The following is a 20,571-nucleotide window of genomic DNA, read 5'->3' as shown; positions in this document are numbered from 1 at the left end:
GTAGAAAAGCTGCTAGCTGAAACGCTGACATTTTTAAAATGACAGCTTTATAAAGGAAGAACAGAAAGGAAAGAAAAAACTGATTCAAACAAACAAACAACAAACATCCAGGCTGAAACTATAAACCAAACTGGATCTGGATCATCTGAAGCTGACCCTGATCAGACTTGGTGCTGAGACAGGCAGCGGATTTGACTCATCTGAGAACCTGAGAAAAACATCACCTCCTACTTTGTGAAATGTAACATCAGCAGCAGAATATTTTTATTGTGAAAAGCCATTTCCTCTGTGGGGGCCGGACAGATGGGCGTTGGGGGGGCTGTATCTGAAACACTGACCTTAAACACTGGCTTGACATTTTCATCCAATTGCCTCACGGGAACAACCATTCAGGATCCTCATCTTTTACTGGGACCGATTACAGAACGGAGGAGGAAGTACTGAAACGGTCTGACTATAAAACAAAAGAGCATCACAAAGCCGTCTTCTTCCTCTTCTTCTCTGCCCTATTGTGGGTTTGCATGTGCAAACTTTGTCCGATGTGGAAGCTTCTGTTTGGCTCTGACCAAGTGCGTCCTGAGCCAACGGAAAAACCTCTGAAGCCCGGAGTGCTTCAAAGTACCAACAGAGCTCTGAGAGAAAGTCATTACCTGAGCTCCATCGTTCAGGTGTGCAGAACTCCTCCGAAATAAATGCATGTTAACACACGGCTGACATTTAATAACGTTTTTTTTCCGAGCTGCAGAAAGTTGGAAAATGGTCTCCGCGGGGTGCAGAGAGTGGGCTTAATTTCATCTCTTTTCAATCTCAAGAGCTGCAAATTACTCTGACAAGCCTAAATACGCCTCCGTCTTCCCCTCACACATTTTCATCTGCAAGAGATAAATTTACATGAGCTCAGTCTGCAGGTACGACGCAGCAGGAGGAGAGTTATCGGTCAGAGCTGAATAAACAGCTCACACATCAGCGACACATATTGATTATTATAAAGACATCTTCAAATTAATCCATCAAAAGCTGCGCTGATTTAAGGAAAGAAAAGAACCAAAATGTTCTATTTTTAGGGGAAAAAGATCATCATGAGAACAAATCTGATCACAGAATCAATAATTAATAAACAGCTGGTGTCCTGCGTCGGATATCCGGTGGCACAAAGGTAAAGGTGGAGGCTGAAGGCTTTGTCCAGTTTTGGTTCTTAAAACTACAAATATATCTTCTTGTGAACATCATCCAACATGGGCCTTTAACGTCAGCTGCTCGGAGTACATGATGTCTGTTGATATGAATTTATTGTGGCTGCCCGCCTGGCTCCAACCAGACAGAACAAACATGGCATGATGGGAAATGTTTAGCATTGAGAACATCCACCATTGATCTCCCCATGAAGGCTGGACGGGACGAGCTTTGACGCCGCGGCTCGGCTCTCAGGTTTCACGGCAGCTTTTAGAGGTCGATATGGGGGCCTGCAGGGGACATTTGTTTGATGTGATGGACGGCAGAAGCAAACTGGAAATGAATAAATAGAAGGTACATTACGAGCAGCAGGCCCATTACTGTACGCTCAGTCAGCTTTATTTTGGGCCGTTTCGTCCTTTAGCAGAAGTGAAGCTTCACACGGTCGTGACTGTGAGGTTTTAAGGAGACTCTTGAACCTGAGAGAAGAACCACAGGTCCTACTGAAGGTTCAAAGCTTTCAATCAAAAAAGACCTCTGAGGTTTGAAAAAAGATGTCAGACAGTAGCTAATCAGCAATAATTCTCCAGGTGAGTTTAAAATCATCGATAAAAAAGTGATTGGAGGACAGAAAAGTCTGATAATCCACAGCTGAGTGTTTATGTGTGTTTATGGTTAAAAGAAACTCAGCTCAGTTTCATGTTTCCTTAACCCTGACCTCCACCTGTGTGTGTCTGTGTGTGTCATATAATGTATGTTATGTTCTGTATTCTGACTGACCTCACACGACCTCTGTGTGTGTGTCACATCATGTATGTATGAGGATCACACGCCTGACAGTGTGTGTGTGTCTTTATTGACGTCAGTTGTAACCACAGTGCCAACAGGACATTGTCCAGTCCATTTAGGAAACACCAGTCATCAGTGCAGCATGACACACACGCACACACACACACTCCTCTCTACAGAACATACTAGAAACAGACCTTCTGCTGCTGTTCTCTGTCTGCAGGTTGGATTTGACCTCCATGATGTTTTTAAACGCAGCTTCATGCAGAATGTGTTCAGACTACTGCGGTTCGCTGAATCAAGCTACATTTGTTTTTATCCCCTGGGACTCAATAAAGACTGTTCACTTTAACAGAGGACAGATGATCAGAAACATCCAGGACTGATCCAGAGACTCTGATTGGCTGTGACATCACCCAGGGGAGCCAATAGGAGTGCCCAACATAGAGACGTGACTCCAGACGCCACTGTCAAAGATGGAGGATGAGAACGGACGGATAAACACACAGAAGGAGTCAGAGAGTCAGACTGATCCAGATCAGCTGATTCTGTTTCAGGAGGAATAACAGCTGTGAACTGGTAGCACACTGTTAACGTCCTCCTGAGCTCAGAAACTCCTGAAAAACCTGAACTTCCCTTCAAACACGAGCTAAAAGCCAAGTCACAGTCTGGCACTTACCTTCGTCGTTGATGAAGTCCTTCATGGAGGTCCAGGTCTTATTGTTGCAGTAGAAGGTGGCGTTGGCCGGCAAGCTGCCGTTGAGGCAGTGCGCCACGCTGCGGACGCACTTCTGCCGCAGGTTTCCCATGAAGAGCTGCAGGCCGATGAGGGCGAAGACGCTCAGGCAGAAGACGGTGAGGATCATCACGTCGGCGAGCTTCTTCACAGACTGGATCAGAGCCCCCACGATGGTCTTCAGGCCTGAGGGTCCGCCGAGGAGCAGACGGGTTAGCCAGTTTCACCGACAAATAACTCTCTACTGAGTAAAACCTGATTTTAAACCTTGAGTCCAGTCATCTGGATCAAAAGGCCACATGAGAGGCACTGAAGGTGCCACCTGAACTGGACACCTTTATCTGAACTTCCCATCCCTCTAAAAGCCAAAATATTCCAGCGACACAGCAAGAGAAAGCTGGTCTCATTTTGTCCACACGGACCTGGAGCTCATGGAGTAAAACTGATTTAAAGATCATTTTTAAAAATGTCCTGTTCAGGTTTTTATCCAGCAGCAGATCAACAAATAAAGAAATCAAATCCCTCCCAACAACACTGGTAACAACACAACACTGTGTAAAAACAGCAGGAACAAAAACAACAGAAAACGAAGGGTGCAGACACGAAGACGTCCAGATATACTTTTTTTTATGCTCTTTAGTCCGTTTCATTACAAAACTTTTTGTTTCATTCATTAGAAACTTGTTAGTTGTGTAGTTGTGTAAGATCATCAGTTGGTCAACTGTGATTGGCTGTCACTCTACACCACATGCTTCGTTTCTATGCCAACACGACGGCGTCACCGTGACTCTGATCACGTGTTAATGACGCCGTTAGCGCTGCATGCTAACATGCAGAGTGGAGACATTCAGAGGTTCAGCAGCTTCACTAAACAAGCTGATATCAGCACACCGACACTGATGGCAAAATGAAAACTCAGACTTTAGGACGACGGCCACAGTCCAGTTAAATAATGTCTCCTCTCAGCAAACCAATTTACGTCAGCTTCATCAGCTCAGTTCTCTTGATATCTGATCTCAGTGATGAATTTATTTTTGAGCCTCACTGAACCTCTGATGTCTCACAGCCGGTTATCAGGAAGATTCTTCTTCCTGCATACGACCGACAGGACGTCGTATGCAGACTGATTTAGAGCTTCCTCACCTGGGATGACAGAGATGGTTTTGAGTGCTCGCAGCACCCTGAACGTCCTTAAGGCTGACACATTACCCAGGTCCACAAACTCAGTCACATATCTGCAACAAGCCGGGAGACAGAAGCACAAAAACAGACACACACAGAAGGGCATGACCGCACTGAACAACAACGAGCGCACACAAAGGGATAGAAAGATGGAGAGAGACCGCAGAGACGGACCGGGACTCTTTAAAGGGGGAGTCAGATACTCAGAGCCGACAGAAACTGGAGGAACGCTACAAACTTCATAACAATCTGGATGTTTGAACAAAACATCGGAGCTCGTAACTTTATCAGATAGTGCACTTCAATTCAACACAAAAATATGGAATCATTTTTTAGATTGAAAGTTTGAATTTATCAGCGCTGAAAGAAAAGCTGGCAGCATCGCTGCGAGCTCTTCCATAAACATTATCTTCCCCTTCGCCTAAAATAATCCAAAACATAAACCTCATAACATCTGACTGATTTGTTGTTTGCTAATCACCCAGTTAGCTTGCTCTTTGATCATAATTAGCGACCAGCCAATACGAATCAAAAGTTCAATCAAAGTTTTTCAGGATTCAAAGCTGCTGAGCTGAAAATGTAAATTACAAAAGTCTTCTATTAGCCTTCTGTTTGCTAATTTAGCCTCATGCTGAGAACAACTTAGCTAGCTGACAATTTTGCCTTCATCCAAAATAAGTTGCCATTATTCACTCTATAATTTATAAGAAATCTTTTAAATGTAATTTTTATGATTGGCTAACGTTCACATTAGCTGTTTTATCGTCATTTAGCGACAGATGATTGAAACACCTTTCAGCTGCTAAAGAGAATTTGTTTTTATTATGTCATTATTTTAAATTGTAATTTATCAGACGTTGACAGAACATCTTTTACAGATGAAGTCCTCGATATTTCAGCAGAGCTAGTTTTTTGTTTTATGCAGCAAATTATATTTGGAGTTTCCATCTGAAAACTAAAGCGCTGGAAACATTTAGAATATTTTGTAGTTGATGTTTGAATCAAAAATCTCCAGTTTAGTGTTTGGCTCGTCTGAGTTTCGCTGTGTAGACCAGGTGAGTACACCTGGGCCAAGGGCAGTAGGTGGGCGGGATGTGGGCGGGGCTGCTGCTGCGACACACGGCAGACATTGGACGAACAAGAGAGGACGTTCACGACGACGGTACGATGACAGGGTTTGGTTTTTCTGTCCCGTGGCGCCCCCTGGTGGTGGTGAGGCCTTACCTGGGATGACTGAGATAGTTTTCAGGGCTCTCAGCACTCTAAAGGTTCGCAGCGCCTGCAGGTTCCCTACTTTGATAAACTCTGTTAACAGCCTGTAGGGGGCAGTGTGGTGGTTGTCAACATACAACAACAAAAGAAGACAAACACAACAGAGTCTGAAAATCCTGCAGCACAGAAACATTCAAAATATCTAGAAGACGTTTGAAAGCTGATAGGACTGTTGTATTCCACCGTCATGTCTTTGCTGCAGTGAAACTAAAGAACCCTCTGAATATATCAACATGATTCCTTAACCATAAATATTAAATTAAAAAAAATTCTATCCTCCAATTGTTTTAAACTTCATACAGGTAGAACAAACAGAATAATAATAATAATAATAATAATAATAATAACAACAACAACAACAACAGGCTAGCCCAGATGAAGTCATAAAGAAATGATTATTATACTATTAAGCTCGACATTATTACTGACGGTAACATATTTCCTTCTAAACTGGAGAGAATTTTATCTGGAACGCTGAATGTTGGCTGATTCTTTAGTTGCTAAGCGGCTCCTGATGAATTAAACGTGCTGACAGGTTCCCAGTCTGGGCTGCGAACTCCTGCCCTTTACATCAAATCATCGAGGTCGTTGGAGACGGGGAGGCACCAGGTGACGGCGGCCATTTTGGGGCCCCGGTTAGATGGAGTAATCTGATCCCTGCCTGCTAACGGCCCTCCATTATGGCTCATATTTCACCGGCACTGACCGGCGGGCTGATTGAATTACAGCAGAGGAACGGCCGTTTAGAGGCGGTGGAGACGACCAGCAGATAAAGGCTGAAGGACCAGGACCTGATCAGGACCTGATCTGGATTTAAACTCCTTTGGATAAAAGCCTTAAAACAAGCAAATGTCAACGTGAAGACGACTAATTTTAGCGTTTAAGGGGGAAAATTTCTTTGGTGATATTAGTTCCACCTTTTTAGATTCACTTTAAGGCTTTTTTTATTTTTTCATCCCTTCATGTTTCTCCTTATGAATTCATCTTTCTAAAAATGTCTCCTCATCCAGAATCATCTGATTCTGTCTGACTCAGTTCAGAAGAAGAACTATGTTCCTTCTCCTAAAATCAATACACATATTATATTAATTTAGATTATATTACATTATATTGAGGTGAAGCGCGTTCATCATCATGCAGCAGAAACTTTCTAAACTTGGCTCCAAACCTTCCTGAACTGAATTTGTGATTCCGGGAATTTTTATGCTTCCCAGTTAAAACATCTCTGATCCCAAAGAGAGAGAGAGAGTCTGAGCGGGTGACGGCTCAGTTTGGGTCTCATTTCATTCTGGCAATAATTCCTGTGTTTTTTAATTAACATAGTGGTGATTTATTTGTCATTTTATTATCTAAGAGATTTAAAATGTTGCAGCGTTAATGCTGTGGAAATGTCTGTGGAGTCTGGAGCTGCTGGTCTGCTGATGGCGGCCATTAACATGTCATTACACCGAGTATATGAGCAGCACGGGGCGGGAGGGTGTGTGTGTGTGTGTGTGTGTGTGTTGGGAGGAAGAGGCGAGGGCAGTGGATTCTGTTACCATGGGAATGTTGACTCGGTGGGAGGGAAGAAGAGCATCAATCAGGTGTGTGTGTGTGTGTGTGTGTTTACAGACCATCGCTCTGGTTTTAATAAAGGGTGGGCACAGAGGGGTGATGTGTGTGTGTGTGTGTGTGTGTGTGTGTGAAGAGGTGACTTATATGTCCCTGTCCTGCTAAAGATCCATCTGACCACAGGACGGCCTTTAGTTCAGGGACACACACCGACCTGAGATTGTGTGATTGTGTGTGTGTTTCTCTGAGGCCAAAACAGAGATCAACAGTCTGTCTGCATGGCAGAGGAGCAGACGGAGGAATGTTGAAGTGACTTCACCGTCACCAGAAGAGACTTTGAGTTTGTTATCATCACGATCAAACCCTCAGAGGAGAGCAGCCTCCTTCTCCAACTTCAGATCAGCTCCAGTACGACCCAAACACACGAAGGAATCAGGAAAAGTCCTTCCTACATGTTGTTTCCAGATTTTCTTAGCTGAATAAAAAGGGCTGATGGAGCCGTTGAAGAACTGAACTTGCCCTAAATTCCAGATTTGCTGTGCCTGTCAGACAGTCAGCAGCAGATGTGTTAAGTGTTTTAATGGTGGATTTGTCCTTTTAGTGAGGCCATTTTTCCCTCCTCAGGACTCGGCGGCGGGTCACCGGGGTCGAATTATGTAAATGGGGAGACATGGCGTCCCACCATCCGAGGGCACCTTCATCAAGACGTTTCAATTTACCTCTCGGCCGCCACGGAGGTGACACCGCTTCATTACACCTCAGAGCCAAGCCTCAGGGTCAACTATTGATCCCATCAGTTCACTCTGATCGTTTATCTTCCCGCCGGCGTCCCTCGCCACACGCCTCCAGCTCCATCAGCTCTCTGATTGATCGCCGCCTGATCACTAACCAAACCGGAGCGTACTGATTTTCCATCAGTCAGCCAATTACTGAAGTGGGCAGGTCGCGCTCTTTTTCTCTTTGAAACAAAATGACAGGCTGTCGCTGGCGGAGTGGGCGTGGCCTATGACGTCGAAAAAGGGGAGAGAGACTCAGAGCTGTGGTCTCTCTCTCTCTCTCCCTCACTCATGTTTAAGAAGCCAAACGTCAGAAAATGTCTGTGTGTCGCTGAGAAATCACTTTTGTCCGCCTCGGGGATCTCGTATCGGTTTGGACTTCCTCTTATGACCTCATCTGGAGATTTTGTCGTTAGATGTCGCCTTAAACAGTTTGCATCTGAGTTGTGTTTGTGATAGTCAGATTGATTTTGTGTGTTGGAGCTTCATTAAAGCTTTCAGCAGAGCGGAGGTGACCTCAAATCACACGATTGTTTAGAGAAACATTTACACTAAAAAGGAGCTGAGGACAACACCATTTTTCACGGCGGACCGGTCTCTGGGGAAATGTGTTTGTAAGCAGGACAGACTGTAGTTTCATGGGATTAAATCCCAGGGGACCAGAGGTCAGCGAGCAGAGCAAGGCACTGATTCTGCCAGAGTACACGGTTCAAATCCCACCGAGGTCAGCTGATCATTCCGCTCTTTCTTCAGAGCTTTTATTGTGAAACATCTGACCAAATCGAGGAGAGAAAGTAGAAAGGAGCGGCAGTTTAATACGACACGACTGACGGGATTAAGGCGCAGGAATTAAAGACTAACACGGGCCTGTCTGAGAGCTGGACATGTTTTCACAGCTAAGCAAAAGTGTGTTTGTTGGACTCGGACACATTTGCACCGTCAGGAGAAAAGTCGTGGTCTCATTGTGCTGGAAAGACGTCAAACTTCAGGCCGCAGCCTCGTTGTCATTAATGCACTTCAATAAGCAGAAACTGCTTAAAGAAAAACCTTTCTGCTCCGACACTTCAACTAAATCTCCTGCTTTTTAGGACGATGGAGCACATTCCAAAACCAAAGCAGACCAAAGGCCGGGCTTCACTGTTCTGGAGTTTGATTTTACACTTCGATGTCAGGAAACTTTATAAAAGCCGCCAGCTGGGAATCAAAAGTGTCCCGACCAACACGTGAAATGAGCAGAAAGAAACTTCAGACCCAAACACATGAGAGGAACTTTTCTTTGGTTCCTCTGCTTTACTCAGTTTTTAGCAGGAAAACTAATTCTACATCACTGGTTGGAAAAACAAAAGCAGCCTTAACGCAGCTCTAAAAGCGTTAAAGACGCTGACAGCTCTCATCAAGCTCAGTAAAGTGAGAAGCTGCTGAGTCGGCAGTTTCAACATTTCTCTCTATGCTGATCTGGAAAAATCAATAATCAATCATTTACTTAGCTCTACGTTGTTGTTTCGGACTCAGCTGCTTCGATTTTACTCTTTAATAAAGTGGAGTTATCTCATTGTGCGTGTGTGTGCGACTCACGCCATGACAATGACGCTGAAGTCCAGCCAGTTCCAGGGGTCCCTCAGGAAGGTGAAGGGCCCCATGCAGAAACCCCTCGCCAGGATCTTTATGAGAGACTCAAAGGTGTAGATACCTGTGAAGGTGTACCTGAGGGGGGTCAAAGGTCATGAAGGGAGAAAACAAAAAGAGAGGTGGAGGAGTAAAGCAAGGAAAAATAAAGGGGGGTGGGGGGGGTCAGCTCAGGAGAGGAGAGAAGAATAAAGACAAGAAGACGGACAGATGAGAGGAAGAGAAGAGCGCCGGCTCTTTTTCATTTTGTCCCCACACTGAAGCAAACAGACACAGGAAGGAGCCGGCTGGAGCCATCAGAGGCTCCGCCCACACAAAGGTGATCCAACAAACCCGCAGCGCAGGGGTACTCACTCCAGGTATTTGGCCCAGTAGGCCGGCTCTGACATGGCCATGAAGCAGCAGTTGGTCAGGATGGTGCACATGATGAATAAACTGAACAGAGTGAGCAGGTTAAGGTTCAACATCAACATCAACATCAACAACCAGCGTCACCGGGCATCACCCGGCCTTACCAACAGCCGATGGGAGGTGTGAGAACAGTTTCCATTGGGTGTTGGGTTGCAGGTGGGTGGAGTTTGGGATGAAGGAGGAGGAAGATGGCCGACATGGTGTAGTGTCTGATTAATGGCTTTCAAATGTGAAATGTAAATATGCAACGAAGGCGATGGAGGAACTGAAGCTTTTATAACTCTGATGTGTGTGTGTGTGTGTTCTACATGTGTGTTTTTAAGCACCTTTCACTGATTTCCCATTTGAGCTAAATAAAGACAAAGTGTGTCCCAGCTCGCCACCTTCGATACAGCAAATTAAAATGCCATTAACAGGCTGATGGCAGAAAAGGCCTCTCTGCTCTAATCATCATATAATGGGGAGCAGTAACTTTCCAAACTGTCAGAAGGCAGAAATACACGTTAAATATCACCCTCGCCACGTTGGGCGCAACACGCCACGAGGCGGGAGAGACTCAGTGAGGCCTCGCTCAGCTGTCAATCACAGCTATAAATGAATCATAATTATTGTAATTTGGCAGAGAGAACACCCTCCGCGTGTGCAAACGGCCCAACTCCCGCTGAAAGTTGTTGGAGTTGGGGTGGGGGGGTAATTGTTGATTGAATGCCGGCTGTAATGATGCTGCCTGAGCGCCGCGGCGGGTCGGCGGGATAATACAGTTACAGATTAACAAACAACACAAATGTCCCCCCACCGCCACAGAGCCAGGAGCTAATTATGCCGTAATGATAGCCCTGCTGTTATGGACCTCCCAGGCCACCATACCAGTAATGTCATTACACCTCCCACATCCACGGTGGGATCCTTCGCCCTCTTTCCTCTCTCTCCGTCATTTTCCCTCCTCATCCTTCTTCTTTTCTTTTATCAATTTACAGACAAATCAGACCTGCAACTTCCACAGATTGCTTTTATTTTGAAAGAGCAGCAGTCAGGAAACCCACCTGCAGAGTTTACAGGTGACGCAGCAGCCAATCAGACGCCACATTGGATCACTGTGTTTTACTTGCTTCATTGCAGCCTATTTTCTGATAAAAGACGGTCGTGTCCGGACGACTTCCTGCTCTCCTCCCCTTCGTTTCTATTTTTATCCATCAACTCCTGACTGACAGGAACGCCTGTAGAAATCTATTATACAGTATAAAACACAACACACACAAAGCTGAAACCAGAGCTGCTGAAGGATTGGACAAAATAAATCGACGGGACTCTGACTAAAGTTTTGACCCGGATGAATCCCAGAATAAAAGAAAGCGGTGACTTTGCAGAGACGCACAAACACACAAACACACACGTTACTCATCTATCTCACACATTTTACATTCATTTACTTCAGTTACTTACAAATTTATGTACTTTTGGCCACATGTTATTTATGAGCATCCTTTGTACACAAAGTCAAAATATTAATGCAATACAAACACCAACACACACACACAGCGCCACCTCAGGCAGAAAACAACAACAACACTGACACACTTCAAAGCAGCAACAACAATAATGCCACAGCTGGCCACGAGGGATATGTAGTCAAACCCAGAGTGTGTGTTCAATGTGATCACCTGAGGAAAAAAAAACAAAACAAACAGCCAATACACAATTTTCTAACTTTGTGTGTGTGTGTGTGTGTGTTTGTGTTTGCGTGTGTCCATCTCACACCACAGCTTGTCATTGTGGCGCCAGTGTGGTCGGGCAGAACTCCAGAACACACTTGATCACACACAAACACTTAGAAAGCACACACACATACACAAACTCCACTTCAGCTGCACAACTTGTGCTCTTACAGCAGCACCCCCCAGATCTTTGTTGTGTCTCTTATTATAACACACACACACACACACACACACACACACCAGGCACATCAGCAGTGCCACACCTCCATCACCGACCTCTTCACCCACTTATCCCCCTGACAACAGCGGCGTGTCCGCCGGCTCGACGTCTCTCAACACCAGCAGCCGCCTCCCACAGCAAAAATAGACGAGTGTGATGTGAGGAGGGGGGAGGAGGGGGGAGGAGGGGGGAGGACGGGGGAGTTTTGGGTGTGAAGGAATATCTGTCACAGTGACGTCTGGAGCCAGAGGAGCTCCCACAGCTGGATCCTCGAGGGTCCAGCTGTCGGTCTGGACTCAGGTAGAAAATCTATGTTTGTAAAAATAAAACATGTCGAGTCACAGTTTTCTTTTTCTACATTTCTAATTTTGAAATGATTAAAAAGGTTCTGATAACAGTTTTTGTGTGTGCGTGTTGTGAGTCTGAGGTCAAAGGTCGTCTGGGGGAAGACCCTGATGGAGTGTTTGAATGTGTGAGGCTTCACCTGTGTGTGTTGTGTTGATGAAGACTGGGTATCTTTATGGCTCAGACTGACAGGATCTCACACACACGGCTGGTGAAACTGACCTGGAAACCGTCCAGTCTAAAGGAAGTCGAACAACATGAGATAAATCTGTCTCTGATTAATGTGCAAAAAATGACAACTCATTTGTGTTTCCTTCCTGTGAGCTTCATTAAGGTTAGTGAATGGAGGAGAAAACATTAAGGTTACATCGTTCTTCCTTATCATGAGAAATACAGCTGGACCACTCTGAAGCCGCAGGAGTCGTGACATTCACTTTCAGAGTGACTGACTTTTTCATTTCATTCGACTGCACTTGATTGGTCAAGTGACATTAATGAATAATTAATAACCTGATGAATCTGGACCAATACACACCCCTCATTACCAGAAGCTGCATGTTCGACTGACAGCTATAATCAGCTTTTTCTTCGACCCTCCCCGTCATTGAAACTCCACCCCTGCTGACATCACTATGAAGTCATCATGCCTCACTCCATGGCGCTCATCCTCAGGGCATCATGTGACATCATCAGTATATTTGGCCGTCGGTTCACGGCACAGCTCCAAACTGTTTGTTTTCTGGCAGGCTGGCCCGACTGACACACACACACTGAAGCCCTCCCCTGCTGCAGGGATGATGCTCAGTAACTGACAGCTGAACTCTGACCTCTGACCTCCCTGAGGCAGGAACATGGAAGGATATGAGTGGACCAGGATCTTGATGGCGATCCTGCGGACCGGGTGGAACGGGCTGAAGATGTAGAGCGCTGACGTGGCACTGAAACGGAAGATGGCCTTCCCTTTGTTCAGGACTATGAAGGTCTGCAACACAAAGAGACACACAAACAGTTTCAGTTTCTAATAATTCACAAACTGCTCAGACCTCAGATCTTTTTCATCTACTTTATACTTTATTGTGATTTAAATCATCAATCGAGCTTTCTGGTTTTGTACTTTCACGATTTCATCTCACGATGCAGTAAAACTTTTCGCTGCAGAACTAAGAAACACAAAGTTTAAATTGAGCATTGATCACATCAGAACCACGTCCATCAAGAGCTCATTTTGCTTCTAGATTTTTCTCGGCACTCGCTGACTACTTTATTACAAACACCTTCTCAGAAGGTTGAAGACTTTTTCTTTAATTTTGTTCCATCACACAGCTGCCTAACCTCAGACCTTCGTCTGTATTTTTATTTTAGCATTTCATGAGTTCCTTTGTGACCTTTGACCCAGAGAAGGTTTAGCTGAATTACAGTGAGACAGAAAAAGAAGGTCTGTTTTTACAGAATCCCCCAAAACTCAGAGTGTTCCTGCAAAACCAACCAGCACAGAGAACGCACAAAAACACACACACATGAAGTGTGTTCGGCCCTGATGCCTCATTAAACCCCAGAGGAGAGAGGGAGGGGGCTGAAGAAACTCCCCCGAGACGGAGGGGGGAGGGGCAGGAAGCAACACGAGCAGAGAGTCTCCAAACGGTCGCCTGGTCTGAAGCAGCCAATCAGCTGAGAGCAGGTCAGTGTAGTTTGGAAGAAGAAGGAAGAATTCCTGAGTCTGAGTCCTCCAGCTGCAGGGTGTTTCTATGCAGACGACACAGCTGAGTATCTACAGCTGACCGGCCTCACTGGAGCTGAATCAAAACGACGACATTGGTCCGATTTTCATCCACAAATTTAGAAACGTGTGGAACCAAATCTGAGCAGACAGTCTGATTTTAAACTAAATGTTTGTCTCCAGTTTGATCGAGGTTGGTGGACAAAAAGCCCCTCCTCCAAAAACAAGCATCATTTTCCCAAATGATAACACAACACAAACACACAGCTGCTGTGAATCCTAATAAATACTGTTTTTGCATCCTGTCAGTCTGACAGACACACAACATCCACACAATAATCACACCACTTTAAACACAGACGAAACAAGTCTGGAGGAAATACTCCAATCATGAGTCATGCTTTGCAGAATGAGTATTAACATAAGCTGACCTTGAACATAATGGGAAAACAGACAGTTCTTCATGTATTCATTTTACAGAGTGTGTGGGAGTTTAACCAGAACAGCAGGACACACACACAGACACACACACAAACACACACATACAGTAACCTACCCTCTGGTTCTCAGTGAAATAGGCCACCAAAGAGTCAATTTATCTTCCAGGGATTCTCCCGAAGAAAAGAGGTATTTCCAAAAACTGTCACACACACACACACACACACCCACACACACACACACACCCCCCCACTGGATGACGACCTACCCTCTGGTCTTTGAAGTAGTACGGGTCGATGTCTTCCAGGGGAACGCCCAACAGATGAGATGGGATGTCGGCGAAGATTCGTGGCAGCTGTTTTCCTGCCTCCAGGTCGGCCCGGGGCTGGGGGAGCTCCACGTCGCCCAGGTCCTGACGCACGCACGCACACACACACACAATCATGAGCAGAGCATCATCACATCTGCGTGCTGAAGCTCCTCGTCACAAGTCAAGTTTTATCCTCTTCCATTTCTTTCAATAATAACAATAACAGAAATGATAATGCTGATAATGTGTGTGTGTGTGTGTGTGTGTGTACCTCCTGGTAGTGTTTCTTGCGTCGGGCCTCCTCCTGGGCGATGCGCTGCTCGATGGCCGCCAGGGAGTCCGGCGTGAAGCGCTGAAAGCTCTCTGGTCCCATTGGAAACACACAGCCAGCCATCTTCTCATCCTGATCCTGCTGCTGCCTGGCCCGGTGTACCAGCTGCACACAGAGCAGTCATCAACAACACACCCCGAGTCTTTGTTGGACACAGCAACCTCCAGATGACGTCTCTGCCAAGAATAAAACCGGTTTTCACCCACAAACTGAACATTTCCTGTGATGCCGTTTGTCCCTGAGAGCCACAAAACATAAACACACAAAGGACCCACACTGTTTCTGCACAGATGAACTCATCACATCAAAGACAGACAACGTTTTGAATTTTAAAAAACTCCACAAATTAACTTTCACTCTCCAGAGAGTCGGACTTTTGTTTGTGAAAATGAAGGAATGTGATGCTCAACGTGATGATGATGATGAAGAAACAGTCATTGTTGGTTTGTGTGCTTCCAGAGAAGAGCTGATGATTATAAAGGATGAAATTCACCTCAGCAGAACTGATGCTGAAACACTTGTTGAGTATATTTTGAGTCCTTGAGTCACGAGACGAGGAGCGTTTGATTCGAGCTCCTCCAGTGTCCCTGAGCGTCGGGACGGACGGAGCTCTGATTGAATGGCTTCTTCACTCTGGGCATGATTATGTCCTCACAGACAGCGAGGGACGGCCCCCGGCTTCACCCCGCTCATCATCCAGCCGCCGCTCCTTTTTGGAAGCACCAATCAGTTCGTCTCCACGAAGCACCTGCCTCACTCCCATTCGTACCGTAAACAGCCGGACTTTCCTTTAGTATTGATTCCTGTTAAGTGGCCTTGGAGGATGGAGCCTGGTTAATATTTCAGGTCTGTCTGCTCAGAGCTCAGAACATTATCTCAGGTTGGTCGACAGTTTACGCTCACCACTGAACCTTTTAGATGTTAACTTTCCTCCTCACTGCTGAGTGAGCGCATCACGTACTGAAGAGACCTTCACACACACTCAGCTCAGGATGTTCAGGTGTCCACATACTTTTGGTCATGTAAGGTGAGACACTGATCTGTTGACTGCAGTGACACACACACAGTTGTATTATGAAGTTTGAAGACTGATGAAGTGTAAGTGTGTAACAGGTGTGTGTGTGTGTGTGTGTGTGTATCCAGACCATCTGCCTTGTTTCCTAATTGAATGATTAGACAGGCCTCGTTTTTCAACCCTTCATGCATTTATTCTTCACAGCTCCCAAATTTGATTTCTGAAGTGTGTGTGTTAGTGTGTGTTAGCGCGTGTGTGTTAGTGTGTGTGTTAGTGTGTGTGTGTTAGCGCGTGTGTGTTAGTGTGTGTGTGTTAGCGCGTGTGTGTTAGTGTGTGTGTTAGCGCGTGTGTGTTAGTGTGTGTGTGTTAGTGTGTGTGTGTTAGCGCGTGTGTGTTAGTGTGTGTCCACATCAAAGGAAAATCTAGCTCTGTTTTCCATTCTTATCAAATGCTCACTCTCTCTCACACACACACACACACACACACACACTGTAGGTCCTGCTCAGCCCTGGTTTCCATTCTGCTGTGACACTTTGTCACGTACACACTTGTTTGTGCGTCCCTGTTGTTATAATGCATTCCCGAAGTCACCGGCAGATTGAAGTCGAGTGAGAAGATCCATCAATCAGCTGAGAGGGACCTTAATCACCCTGAAGAACGGTTCAAACGTCTCCTGCTGATGGCGAGTTACAGGTTCCCTCACTCCTCCGTTACCTCCATAAATCTTTTGTTTCATACCTGTACACAACTCATTTTTTCCTTCTCCACCTTCCATCCTTCCAACTCACCTTTCCTTCTTTTGTTTTGCTCCGATCTGCACTTTCTCTTGTTGGTCAGAAGTGAAGACTTCAGTTCATCCGTGTGTTTATTATCTTTACATCAGGCAGGAATCAGCCGCTAAACTCGGAGTTGAGTCGTCGAGCGACTGCAGCCATCAAACTTCTGAAGACACTTCCAGAGCGTCCTCCCTGTTTATCGATGGTTCTTTGTTTTCTCTCTGGTCCTGTTGTTGTTGTCGTTCTTACGACCTTCAGGATTTCACACACGTGTTGATTACAACACGTTTAAAGCTTTCTGCTGCAACCAGACTGTAGAAGAACTTCTACTTCTGACCCGACCAAATCATTTCCACCATCAGCTGTTTCTTTGGTTTCTTCTCTTCACCTCACAGGTCCAGGCCCAGAGTCCAGGTCCAGAGTCCAGGCCCAGGTCCAGGTCCAAGGCCCAGAGTCCAGGTCCAGAGTCCAGGCCCAGAGTCCAGGTCCAGGTCCAAGGCCCAGAGTCCAGGTCCAGAGTTCAGGCCCAGAGTCCAGGTCCAGAGTTCAGGCCCAGAGTCCAGGTCCAGAGTTCAGGCCCAGAGTCCAGGTCCAGGCCCAGAGTCCAGGTCCAGAGTCCAGGCCCAGAGTCCAGGCCCAGAGTCCAGGTCCAGAGTCCAGGCACAGAGTCCAGGTCCAGGGTCCAGGCCCAGAGTCCAGGTCCAGGGTCCAGGCCCAGAGTCCAGGTCCAAGGCCCAGAGTCCAGGTCCAGAGTCCAGGCCCAGAGTCCAGGTCCAGGGTCCAGGCCCAGAGTCCAGGTCCAGGGTCCAGGCCCAGAGTCCAGGTCCAAGGCCCAGAGTCCAGGTCCAGAGTCCAGGCCCAGAGTCCAGGTCCAGGGTCCAGGCCCAGAGTCCAGGTCCAGGCCCAGAGTCCAGGTCCAGAGTCCAGGTCCAGAGTTCAGGCCCAGAGTCCAGGTCCAGGGTCCAGGCCCAGGTCCAGGTCCAGGCCCAGAGTCCAGGTCCAAGGTCCAGAGTCCAGGTCCAGAGTCCAGGTCCAGAGTTCAGGCCCAGAGTCCAGGTCCAGGGTCCAGGCCCAGGTCCAGGTCCAGGCCCAGAGTCCAGGTCCAGAGTCCAGGTCCAGAGTCCAGGCACAGAGTCCAGGTCCAGGGTCCAGGCCCAGAGTCCAGGTCCAAGGCCCAGAGTCCAGGTCCAGAGTCCAGGCCCAGAGTCCAGGCCCAGGGTCCAGGCCCAGGTCCAGGCCTAAGGCCCAGAGTCCAGGCCCAGGGTCCAGGTCCAAGGCCCAGAGTCCAGGTCCAGGGTCCAGATCCAGGCCCAGAGTCCAGGTCCAGAGTCCAGGTCCAGAGTCCAGGTCCAGGGTCCAGGTCCAGGGTCCAGATCCAGGCCCAGGGTCCAGGTCCAGAGTCCAGAGTCCAGAGTCCAGGTCCAGGTCCAGGGTCCAGACCCAGAGTCCAGGTCCAGACCCAGAGTCCAAGGCCCAGAGTCCAGGTCCAGACCCAGAGTCCAAGGCCCAGAGTCCAGGTCCAAGGCCCAGAGTCCAGGTCCAGACCCAGAGTCCAGAGTCCAGGTCCAGACCCAGAGTCCAGGTCCAGACCCAGAGTCCAAGGCCCAGAGTCCAGGTCCAAGGCCCAGAGTCCAGGTCCAGGTCCAGGGTCCAGGTCCAGACCCAGAGTCCAGGTCCAGACCCAGAGTCCAGAGTCCAGGTCCAGGTCCAGACCCAGAGTCCAGGTCCAGGTCCAGACCCAGAGTCCAGGTCTGCTGACTGAGTGAAACGTTCATTGAGGTAAAGTAACAGAAACTGAAAGCGACTGGAGGATGTTACAGACTGGATGACTTTCTGGGTCAAAACACCAACAAAGACGAGCCGCCATCCAAACAAGCGTCGCCCTCAGGAAGGACACACACATGCAAATATACCAGCAGAGTCACAAACACAATGAGGCTCAAACATGCAGCCAGATTCTGCCGCTTTTAACACGACAACGGCCTCCGAGTGCGTTTCCATAAACCTGCAGCTAGAAAACACCTCACACTGTTTTACTACGAACCTTCCTGTGTGTGTGTGTGTGTGTGTGTGTGTGTTACACAAGAACCTTTATGAACAAACATAAAACATTTCACACACACACACACACACACTGTATTGGCACACAAATAAATCCACACAACCAAACCACACATCAGTAATTTAGGTTTAGGTTATGCCTTGTTTGATGATAAACTTCGCTGATCAAAGACTGACAGCTGTTACCCATAATGCACTAGATCCTGACTGAAAGATTTTATGTTGCAGAGCCAATGAACGCATCAACAGCGTTAAAATATCGAATTAGCTTCTGTGATACTGAAGAGCCTGAACGCTTCAGAGCTGCAGCCAATAGGAGCGGCCGATGTGGAGATGTGACTCAAGACGTCACTATCCAAGATGGAGGACACACAGAAGGAAGCAGCAGAGCCAAAGAGGGAGGGGGAAGAGAGAAAGAGAGAAAGAGAGGGAGAGAGGGAAGAGAGAAACAGGGGGGGAGAGATGGAGAGAGAGAAAAAAGAGAGGGAGGGGGAAGAGAGAGGGAGGGGGAAGAGAGAAAGAGGGGGGGAGAGAGAAAGAGAGAAAGAGAGGGAGGGGGAAGAGTGAAAGAGGGGGGGAGAGAGAAAGAGAGAAAGAGAGGGAGGGGGAAGAGTGAAAGAGGGGGGGAGAGAGAAAGAGAGAAAGAGAGGGAGGGGGAAGAGTGAAAGAGGGGGGGGAGGGAGAGAGGGAGGGGGAAGAGAGAAAGAGGGGGGGAGAGATGGAGAGAGAGAAAAAAGAGAGGGAGGGGGAAGAGAGAAAGAGAGGGAGGGGGAAGAGAGAAAGAGGGGGGGAGAGGGGGAGAGAGAGAGAGAAAGAGAGGGAGGGGGAAGAGAGAAAGAGGGGGGGAGAGGGGGAGAGAGAGAGAGAGAGAGAGGGAGGGGGAAGAGAGAAAGAGAGAAAGAGAGGGAGAGAGGGAAGAGAGAAACAGGGGGGGAGAGGGGGAGAGGGAGAGAGAGAGAGAGGGAGGGGGGGGAGTTTGTTTCTTCCCAGAGGTTGGAGAATCACTTGGAGGAGAAAAGAGCGAGCCAAGCGCACGGCCATTCTGCTCACACACAAGCTGATGAATAGCTGTAACAGTATGGACATAAAGGACACACACACACACACACACACACACAGCTGTAATTCAGTGTGACTTCATGTCCATCTCTGTCCACTCTGACCTGGGCCGTGTCCTTGGTGGTTCTGGACTCACACAGACCCGTTTGAGCGTTCTGCTCCCTGTAGGCCTGATGAAGATCCCATCAGCCCTCTGTACCTCTAAAAGCAGCGTCCTGTCAGCGCAGCGTGACGGAGAGCAAAAACTCAGAAATACTTCTCCTCAGAGGACGCTGCTGTCCAGAAGGAGCAGCGGAGAATATGCAGCACCTTCAATTCAATTAGCCTGAGAGGAGAAAACACATTTTGTCACGGCGCTGCTGCTGCCGAGATCGGAGCGCGGCGGCCCGGCGGATGAAATGATTCACTGTTATCAGGCAGGGAGCCAAGCTGAGCTGGCAGACGACCACGGGGAGCGTTTGGCTTCAGGAGGGGTGGAGGTGGCTGGAGGCTGGGGGGGGGGGGGGGGCGACCCGGACATCCAGCAGCCTCCATGCAACTGTGATGACGGAGCATCACACCTGAGTTTCTACCTCCTGCAGAGAGGTGGTGAAGGTATCAGCCATCTTTGGAGGAGAGGACGGACATCGACGAGACAGCACAGTTTTTTATATACGTTTATGACATCATCCAAAATGGAGGCCGTTTTTGAATCTCGCCGATCAGATGCAGCAAAGTGAGAGAGAGAAAGCCGGAACAACAATCCGAGCACGTGTGGAAAACTGTAAACGGATGATTATGTAAGGCCCGGTCCGATCTCTCAGACTGTTTGGCTCTAAATTGGCTTCCTGCGTGGCGGCCCGTCAGAGGCAGTTGGATCAGTCTGCTGCTGAAGGTGCTTTTTGCTCCTCGGTGGGCTGACTGATGGTCCCTGGCTGCCAGTGGTTCTGCAGACAGTCCGGACCGGCTCCTCACACTGAGCCAACCCGACTCATCAGTCCTCTGGCACCGTCCGCTCTGACGCCACCGGCTTCACCTTAAAGTCCTCTGCAGGATGGCGAGGAGCTCCGACACCTTAACATGAAGACC

General features: G+C 47.7%; 1 protein-coding gene across 5 annotated transcripts in view; it reads right to left on the bottom strand.

Annotated features, from left to right (window-relative positions):
• The window catches only part of LOC115060804 (sodium channel protein type 4 subunit alpha-like), an 82,236-nt gene that overhangs the window by 52,253 nt on the left and 9,412 nt on the right, over positions 1-20,571 (bottom strand). For 4 of the 5 annotated variants that reach the window (XM_029528915.1, XM_029528913.1, XM_029528916.1 and 1 more), the window contains exons 2-8: positions 14,533-14,768; positions 14,220-14,363; positions 12,660-12,778; positions 9,460-9,549; positions 9,055-9,183; positions 3,842-3,933; positions 2,642-2,884 (exon numbers count right to left, since the gene is read on the bottom strand). In XM_029528915.1, coding sequence (XP_029384775.1) covers positions 2,642-2,884; positions 3,842-3,933; positions 9,055-9,183; positions 9,460-9,549; positions 12,660-12,778; positions 14,220-14,363; positions 14,533-14,655 — 940 coding nt within the window. In that variant the 5' untranslated portion in view covers positions 14,656-14,768. The remainder of the gene's footprint in view (positions 1-2,641; positions 2,885-3,841; positions 3,934-9,054; positions 9,184-9,459; positions 9,550-12,659; positions 12,779-14,219; positions 14,364-14,532; positions 14,769-20,571) is intronic. The other variant, XM_029528914.1, reaches the window with a different exon arrangement.

Source organism: Echeneis naucrates, chromosome 20 (assembly GCF_900963305.1).
Source record: "Echeneis naucrates chromosome 20, fEcheNa1.1, whole genome shotgun sequence".
Lineage (NCBI taxonomy): Eukaryota > Metazoa > Chordata > Actinopteri > Carangiformes > Echeneidae > Echeneis > Echeneis naucrates.
Note: the sequence above shows the minus strand (reverse complement) of the source record. Positions and strands in the feature narration are given on the sequence as shown.